The sequence below is a fragment of the Alligator sinensis genome, unplaced genomic scaffold (assembly GCF_000455745.1).
Source record: "Alligator sinensis unplaced genomic scaffold, ASM45574v1 scaffold565_1, whole genome shotgun sequence".
Lineage (NCBI taxonomy): Eukaryota > Metazoa > Chordata > Crocodylia > Alligatoridae > Alligator > Alligator sinensis.
In genome coordinates, this window is record NW_005842234.1 from 1,231,551 (window position 1) to 1,241,420 (window position 9,870).

The 9,870-nt window shown below is 38.4% G+C and overlaps 1 protein-coding gene across 4 annotated transcripts in view; it reads right to left on the reverse strand.

The window, feature by feature from the left end:
- ANTXR2 (ANTXR cell adhesion molecule 2) overlaps positions 1 to 9,616 on the reverse strand; it is a 185,346-nt gene extending 175,730 nt beyond the window's left edge. For all 4 annotated transcript variants that reach the window (XM_025208515.1, XM_025208516.1, XM_025208517.1 and 1 more), the window contains exons 1-2: positions 9,545 to 9,616; positions 5,586 to 5,657 (exon numbers count right to left, since the gene is read on the reverse strand). In XM_025208515.1, the coding sequence (XP_025064300.1) occupies positions 5,586 to 5,650 (65 nt within the window). In that variant the 5' untranslated portion in view covers positions 5,651 to 5,657; positions 9,545 to 9,616. The remainder of the gene's footprint in view (positions 1 to 5,585; positions 5,658 to 9,544) is intronic.
- Between the last annotated feature and the right edge of the window lie 254 nt (positions 9,617 to 9,870).

Consider the following 9,870-nt stretch of genomic DNA (forward strand, 5'->3'; position numbering starts at 1 on the left):
GGGGGGGGGGGGGGAGGATGACCCATCAGTAACTTGCAGCCTGTCTGTGTTTGGGCTGAATGATTACAAATATAATATCTCTTCTCAATTCAACATATGTGCTACATCACACCTCTGTCTTTTAGAAAAGGCACATTTTATCTATAATAGCTACCCTGTCTGTTCTTCCTTTTTAGTTTCATAAATATTCCATATATTCTTCCACAAGCAGAGGCAGGTAAATAGAACCAAACTACAAGTCCTGCTTCAGTCTTTTCTAACCTTATTTATCCATGAGTTTAGAGCAAAGACTATAGGTAAAATACTGCCCTTACTGACATCAAGAGGAGTTTGACATTAAAATATTTCATAAGACCAAGATTTTACCCCACTTTTTTGTCCTTTCTGGGGCCTTATATGTCTTATCCATTCACAATGAATGTAGTACTTACTTCAGAAGCATACCCACTTATTTCAAGGGGGTTACTCTTAGAGAAAGGGGTTACTACTGGTTCAAGTACTATGGAAGGCAAATGGAACTGCAGACAAATATGGTTTCCTATGGGGGACAAACCCTGCATTCTCACCATGTACCTCCCATGCCCTCCTTGGAGCTGCATGGTATAAGAATAAAGTCAGAATTAAGGCCAGACTATACAACAAAACAGTATCAGAAAGTAATGCAGGCTGTGATGACAAAGAAGGACCTCAGCTAAAATAAATTACAATGCTTCAGCATCAGGTATTTGCTGAGCATACACAGGAATCAGGATTTCCCCCTTTTCTTAGTCAGCTATGACAACATAGCTATGACATCTAGAACAGCTATGCAATTTTTAATATGTTCATGTACTGAACTAGTATATGAACACATTTATCACCATTAGCCTTGTCAGAGATGGATATACAAATTTTCCCAGTATTAATTCTATCTGTTCAGTTTAAATGCTCTCAGCAAGATTAAATGCCCTCACATAGGCCACCAATGCTGTTTGCAATATTGAGGCACTTTTAAATCCCCTTAAAAGGTTAACTGACATGGAGCTAAAAGCAGTGTCAGTAGGCATGTGATCTGACAACTCCTAAAGTTGTTAGCATGATAGCAATGGGGTAATTTATTTTTAAAAAGCTGTAGGCAGCATTCTCTTTTGGGATGCAACCCCATCTAACAGCTACTCAAGACAATGGAAAGATTTGTACTAATATGAAAAGAAACTATATATCAGTCATTTCTGTATTTAATGCCTGTAATAGGCATATAGCATAGGTCATTTCAATTTTCCCAAGGCCCTGCTTTCCTGAAATCCTAAGCACTGTTGCATGTATATGTATATCCTTCATTGTAGGTATATTGTGAAATGAAGAGAAAAAGGCATAATCTTCAAGAAAGTAGTCTTGGAGGATAAAAAATTGAATGGATTTGGTACAAGTTTCTCTACAACACTGCCTGATATTCCAAAGAACAAATGCACAGAGAGAGGAATTTCCTTTGCATTAAAATGGGGAAAAAACGTATGTCAGACACACAGAGATGAGGGAAGAAAATCCACTTGATTCTGAATGAGAGTATATTTGAAAAAATTAAGTGAAGTAACTGTTGAACACCAGTTCCTTGTAGTGAAAAAATATTTATCCTCATAAATCAGTGCAGCTGATGTCAGGGTTGGCTGGGACTGTCGCAAAAACATTAAGTCACAGAAGTTCAGCTAGACAGAGAATGGGTTTAACTTGTGAATCCAAATTTTCATAAAAAGCTGTGAAACTTTCAGTACTGGCATTCATAGTTCTTTGGACCAAGTTACAATTTTGCACTTACTTTCCACCCACTCAGTATCTACTGAAATCTTGGCATCATTTCTCAGTATAGTTTTGAGTACAGAAAGGCCAGGAACAGGCCTCTGGAAGTAGATTCTGATTGCCAATGACCTTGGCTTTTTGATGTGGGAAAAATATGTCTCTATATGAGTGATTTTTAGATGATAATATTGCCATCACCCAAGAAATGTATTAAGAGGTCCATGCATAGTTGGTGGGAAAAAAATAATTGTGCCATTTGATTAAAGGGGTGGGGGAGGGGGACTTTTTTATCCAACATCAGGGTACTTCACACATTACTTAATATTACTTAGGCACATGTACAGTACCTCCTAAACAGGGAACTCTCGTTCAACATGTGATTTTTCATACTTCTTTCCACTAGCAGAGAGGACAAATTCATATCCATACTAGATCCCCTTAATTGGTAACTTTTAGGTGAAGTGATAACAAACCATCGAATCCAAATGTTTGTCTAACTTGCTCTTAAAAACTTCCAAAAATGAAGACTCCACAACCGCTATAGGTAGCCAGTTCCAATGCTTAACCACCCTTATAGTGAACAAACTCTTCTTAACAGATAACTTAAATATCCCTTGTTGCAACTTAAGACCATTAATTCTTGTCCCATCTTCAGTAGCCACAGGATCTATCAGCATCCTCTTTAAAAGCAACCTTTACATATTTATACACCCTTCAGATATTTATACCCTTTTAGGTATTTATGGTATGCATGTATAAAACATGAATACTGAAAGGGACCTATTTTAGACTGGACAGCTATAAGAAAATGTATACTATAACAGATAAAAACATGCAATGACCATGACCCTGATCCTGGAGTCCTCTCAAACAAAATACTCATTAACTTCTGATAGGAATTCTGTTTGATGTCAGCAGGATTAGACATTACACTTTTATAGTCATGGGTAACAAGTCAAATTTGGCAGAAGCAAGGACACAAAAACCCCACCTATTTGCCAGCATGTAACCAGCCAGAGAAGTACACAGTAAACCTTAAACGTTACATGGTCAGCAAAAACACAGCTTTTCCAAGCAACACCAAGTACTTTTTTCAAGTACTTATACTTGCTATTATGTTTTAATAAAACTTTCTTCAAAATGAGATCATGACTGAGCCTGAACTCCTGACAAAAAAATTCATTTATCGGATCATCCCAAATTTGCCAATCAAATTCTAGAACTACAGAGATATCATTTTTACTAGGTGCACAAGCAGCCCACTCTTTCTGAGAAAAGTTATACTGTGCATTAAGGGCACTTACATACACATGGTGGGGAGGCTGCTCCAACGCGCTGGAAATCCAGCACGTTGAAGAAGATTCAATTAATCGAGGTTGCTGAAGCCCATAAATTGACACGCTCTAGCAGCCTTGCGTGTCATGTGTATCAAAGGTGCAGCGCACATCTGTGCTAAGAAAATGGCAGCGGTGTGCTTTGAACTAAAGCACACAAAACCTTTTTTAGTTCAAAGCGCACCGCTGCCATTTTCTCAGAACAGGGACGCGCTGCGCTGCTGATACACGTGACACACAGGTGCCGCGTCAAAAGCCCATGTAAAAAGGCTCTATGGTACCATCACTTTAAGGTTAGGTATTTAGCTCTAGAATGTGTTCACATATGTCAATATAGCTGCGATATGCTGAAAAAGATAGTATGAACTCCATCATACAAGCAGTAAGAATGCCAACCTTTCCAAACATAGCAAAACCTGGCTAACTTGAATTAGTGGGCACAAACTAATTGCCATTTCCTAAGATTTGTGAATAAGCAAGTAATTAAACAAACTCATAAACAAATCAATAAGATAACATCATAAAATGGTGCTGTTCTCATTAAACCCTTCCTGTAGCATGGGCTGAGTAACCTTTTCTACTGGAACTTGCAAAAGTTGCAAATACTAAACTGCTCATAGCTGTGAGCCCCTTTAATAAATATCTAGAATCATGGTTGTTCAAAGCACATGTGTACAAAGCATCTTAGCCACAACTATCTACACTTAGTCACGTATATATGGTTACTGTTACTACTATTCACCTTCTTCATCCTCTTTAGCAATCCCCAGTGAATCACAAAAAGAGTAATTTTCTTTCCACTATTGCATTCACTACTGCATCAGGAAACATTTTGTGACAAAAATGAAACAGAAAGGAACTCAATAATACATGTGTTCTCCTGTTTTGTGAACAGGTTTTCATGAAGAGATAGGATTTGATTTAACTCCAAATGACTTAAAAAAGTATTACACAGACTCATTCATGGTTGTGGTGCCAATATTCCAGCTATCCAAATAGAGTGAACTTTACAAATTGTGACCCTCAGTGTCCAATAAGAAACAGGCCACTGAAGACACTGAAACCCCAACAAAATCATGAGAAAGACTTCAATAGGCACTAGAATGGGCTTGAAGCATCTTATGCCACATTCTCTAAAGTCGGGTGGAGTTACGGTTTATAACTTTACCCACCTCTGCATTTGTTCACAGAGCAGATCAAACCTTTAATTCAGTGAGAGCTGCATGGTGATTAGAGTTTTGAAAGTCAGGACACCTTCCAAAATAGGTGCACAGACGTTTAACTTTAAGTATGTATTTTCCAAGTTCCTGTACTTGCCATTATTTTTTAATAAAAATAATAAACCCATTAGGATAAAGTAAGCCTTCATGTTAAACAGTATACTCACTTTCCAGGAATGCAGAAAGACAGGAGTGCCTCACTTCGGCCACCCCACAGTTACTTCACAAATTTCTCAGAAACTGGGAAGTTTTTTCATGATTTAAAATAATCTACCTGTCAGGATGTTATGAAGCAACTTAGCTATTTTTTGAGGGTTTTCATGTTGTTCTGACATGACCAAAACAGTGTTCAGTACATCACTTGTTTGACAGAACAGGAAAGAAGAGTCCTCACCACTGAAAGCAGTGCAATTTTTCTCTGCAGGAAGTAACACAGTATAATGCAAGATTTCCTCATCATTCTGATGCGACTTTTTCTATTTCATAACAGTCTACACTGATAAGGATGAATTTTGCCTCTTCTCTTTCCTATTCCCTTCCCTGCCTTGGCTCACCATAGCCAGCAATCATTTCTTTTTTCTTCAGTCTCTGAAGACAGAGCAAGCTGGCTTCTCTGCTGCTATTATTACTACCCAAATCAAACGGACAAGAGATGTGACAAGGAACCTTCTCAAACCAGAGACCACAAACAGCAAGTCAAAGGCAGATCAGGCTTCTGCTTAAATCATGGAGGTGCCAAGCTCCAAATCTTTCAGTTCCCACTGAGTTTACCTTCTCAAGATTTTGAAATAATAATGCTGTTTGCTGAATGTTAATAACAAAATATTTGGTTTCACTCAGCTGGTCCCTATAAAATGACTGAAATTATTAATTTAGGGTCAAACAATTTGTCTTGAATTTAGCATTTTTATTGGACTTTTCCCCATGTATGAATTTTGTTTTATAAAAAAAAAAAAAAAAGAGCAAGCATCATTATCACCACTGTACAAATGAGGAAACTGAGATAGAAGGAAGTGAAGTAACCCACCTATGATCAAACAGCAAGACAGTGGCATACTTGAGATCAAAAACATAGATCACTTGACATCTCACTTTTACTCCTTCTTACTGGACTGCTCATGAGGAAGTTCACAAAAATAGCTCTCAAATGGATGCCTTAAAAACCTTAAGTTTCTATAGTAGCTACCACTTAAAACCATTAACCATTTTCCTCTGATTTAGGAAGAACTTTAAAGAAAAGGAATAATGCACTAACCTGTCTCCAGTTAGTGGGAGAATGACCTCTGCTTTTGTAGAGAACACTATATAGGATATTCTCATCCGGGGGCTTTAAAAAAAAAAAAAATGTACATTTTAGACAAAGGAAGAGGAAGCTTTGCATAGTACATTCACTCATAACCTTTTTGTTCTACTTTATTACTTTGTTTTTATCATCTCATTTCTAAAGAATATCCTTTCAAACTATAAACGAAGAAAGTGCAGGAATGAAAAAGGAATTAATGGGCTTTTAATGCATACATTTCTTGGCCTGGTATTTGGCAAAGTGAAACAGCAACATTACTGTCTTCTTCCTTGCCTTCTGAGACACTACAAATAAGTTAATCTGAAGGCCATTTAAGAGTCAATGCACTTCAATCAATAGTACACTTTGCAATGCACCAAGGCTTATTTTAAGTATAAATACACTTGCCAAATTATGAATGCATAAATATCTCAGAGATCTAAACACTTTTTTTTAAATGTACAACCCCAGTCCATGCAAACACAATTGGCTGATTTGGGCATGTTCAAAAATGAGGGGTTTTTTGGGGGTTTTTTGGGTTTTTTTGGTTTTTTGTTTTTTTTTGAAGTTAGTAGTTTGGCACCACTCAAAACATTTAAACCAAATTTAGAGCTAGTCTAATTGTAGTGCAAGGGTAGTTGCACTGCAATTACATGAAAGAAGTTGCACCCATTTATCCCAGCTCTAAATATAACTGTTTCATGTGTAACCAAGTTTCATGTCCAGTTTTACTCTGCACATGCTTCAGCATCCTTCAGTCTTGAAAGATAGCTCAATCATTTTTTTCAAAAGGAAATGGGTAAGTATACACCATAAGAAAGAAAAATAGCATTAACATGCATTTACTAAAAGATCATTCTTTTCTCCCCCGATTTCCATGCATATCTCCCACTCATGTTAAGAGGAATTATACATGTTATGAATGGAAGTCTAATACCCTAAGACTAGCTGATGCTGTGGCTGGTCAGGCCAGGAATTGTAGTTCTGCAGTTTCTGAATCATAACAAGTATCAGAGAACTTAACATTTGTTATTATTGTTATAAGATTGATAATATTGGCATACATATGGCAACTACATAGGTTAATGTCCCTAAAGATAAAAATCTGTATAGCTGTATTTCTTCAGTTTGTGGATGATAAATGAAAAAAAAATTAAAACAAAATAAGTATCAGAAAACTGATAATGTGAATATGTAGCAGATTGCCTGCAGGTTACTCTGTGGCCCAGCCCCTCCATTTAAATTTTGTCTAAAGAAAGGATGAAAAATCAGAACTTTACTCCTTTTGCTTGCCTCAAGCAGTTACCAAACAATAATCTAGTACTTGCTGTCTAAAACCCTTTGGCTTACACTAGTACCTAAACAGGACCGCAAGAGAAAGCTTCTTATTTGAGAGGTAATTGTTACTAAATGCTTCCCACAAAGTCACAGTGCAACTATCTGAATAACCTGCTCACCAAACACCCGTTTTAATTGCATTATCAAAGGGCTCAACACTATGGTGATGGGTCAGGCCCCATTAAAACATCAGATGGACCAGATCGCACTACACATCATAAGCCTGAAGCCATTGCAACAGTAAGTGTGATTGATGCTGCTGTTGCAGACCTACATCCTACTGGCCAATCAGAATAGAAAGCAGATGCACATATCACACTAGAACGAACTAATCCTCAGAATGAAACCTGCTGAAATGTTTTCACCACATTCTGAGCCAAACAGCCTCAGATAAGTCTTGGACAGTTCTCAGCTGTCCTTTTCACAACTAATTTGCTTTTAACTTCAAGAAAAAAATAAAGAACAGCCAGATTCTCATTTATATTAAATGATGCTATGCACACCTGTAACAACACAAAGGGGCCCTAAAGCTGATGTAAATGATTTATATTTACAGGGAGCTGTACCTTTAAGAGGCTCTCAGAAGCATCACTTGGAGCCAGCTGCTGTGTTCATGTTGCATAGTGCTGAAGAGTTAGACTGTGGGTAGAAGTGATTTTTGAAACATTTCCAAATGGGTTTGGAAATGTTTCAGCAGGGTTTTGTTTCAGCTGTGAGAGACACATCCAGTCCCTGTGGCATCCCCTTCCCTGGAGCATTTCAAAATTGCTGCAGCTGCATGTAGCCACAGCTCCTCAGCCAGAAGGCACTAGTTCCCCTCTCCCCCATTTCCCCACCATGGAGAGAGAACAGGGAGCACTGGAGTGAAGAAATAAACAGGGGTCTAGGAGAAAGCTTCCCCACTGCTGAAATCCCAGCATTCCAGCTCCAAATATCCTGTCTGGAATAGACTCCCAGCAGGAGTGGTTTAGGTACCTACTCTGTAGATCTTCAAAAGGAGACTGGATGCACACCTTGCTGGGGTTATTTGACCCCAGCAGTCTTTCCTACCCAGAGCAGGGGGCTGAACCCAATGATCTCATGGGGTCCCTTCCAGCCCTAAACTTCAGTGAATCTCCTCTCCTTTCTCTCAGCCGTGAAGAGGTAATGGGGACTGGGTCTGGAGAGACCAGCTCCAGCAGTGGCAGGGAAGGGCAGGGGAGGAGTCAGAAACTGCCAGGGCTCTGGCAGGGAGGGCTGCACCAGGTGCAGTGGGACCCAGCAGCTAGACAGCTAGCAGGCTGCCAGCCTCCTCCGTAGGGGCAGGGTGGGGAGGAGAGAGCAAAGCACGGTGAGGTCCTGGAAGACCTATGCTCCCCTGTCTCTGCATAAGTTTAAAAAAAATGAAACACCTCAAAACAGTACTATTTTGAAGTGCTTCAAAGACGTACATTTGTACAGCTTACCCTCTGAAACATTTCAATTGTTACTTCTATCTGCACCCAATGAATGAAGTAGACTCATGCCAGAGTTCTTGGCTCCGAGTGATTACTGAACAGCATTCAGCATAAGGGCCCTTGATATACATGAGATTCAGGCCTTACATAGTTAAGAATCGTGCTTTAGTTGATGGAGTCACCCCAAATAATGTAAAAAAGGAATGCCTCTGGCTGCAAAAGATGGTGCTCTGATGGGTTCATCAAGGACAACCAACCATTCTTTTTCTAACACCAAACTTACTTTTCACCATTACCAGAATGGAAGAACTACTGAGGCCTCATCAGACTTTTTCTTTTAAAGAAAAAATGTCAAAATGACTTTCAAAACGTTTTGTCATCCAGGCTTGCTTTACATAACATTTTGGCCTTTGAAATAATGAAGAAATATTTAACTGTGCAACACTTGTGTCCTCTCCTCATCAGCTAAACCAGCTTAGAATTGCCTAGTGTATATTTCATTTTCCATTGGAAAAATTAAACTACCACAACATTTTGTGTCTGCATGATATTTTTGTTGAAGGTAAGCATTTCATTACAGTAATTCCTAGTTATTTTTCAAGAGTAGAGCAGGCCAACATTTTAACATCAACACGTGTTAGAGAAGAAAAAAACGTTATTTACAAGTAAACTTTACTGCGTGCATGCACCAGAAATTCTTAGCCTGGCACAAGCTTTGTCAATACATGCCTGCGCTTGAAAAGTAAATATTTTCCCTTGGTTTTGGACTGGATCACATATTCACTTTAAATTTCCTGACTTCTTTTGTTATCATGACTATTGACCAATATATACAAAGAAATAATATATGAGAAATTACTTTTGTTGTTGGGGGGGGGGGGGGGACGAGCCAATTTTTTTGTGGGGGGGGGGGGGGGGCAATGACTAAAAATCCAAAAAGATCTAAGAACAAATTAACAAGCTGAAATAAATATTTAAAGATGTGCAGGTCCTACAATTTACGTAAATTCCAGACGTCTTGAAATTAAGTGGGACTGTATAACACCAGAACTAAAATTTTCTGGGTTTTCTTTAATATTTACAATTAATCACCTCACAAAAAGGTTTTTGTAATATGTTACAGTATTGATTAAACAAAAGCCAAAGCACAACACACACCTCACAAATCTTTCTGTGAGTAGTTTTACAAAATCATAGATCTCAAACCAGTTGTCTGCTACGCTCCCAGATCTGAAAAGAAAACAAAACAGATGAGTATATCTCAAATCAGAAAAATACAACAGTAAAGATCAACTTCAACCTTCCTATACAATCTAATGTTTTCAGGGGATATGGGGGGGCAGCTCATCACTGTAACTCATTCCTACATTATTTCAAATAATCTTCAATAGGATCCCACAAGTCCTGCAACACCATCTTCCTGTCACAATCTAATGCATGACTTTACACGTATAACATACAGTTGCAGAGAGTAAAGCTGTGCA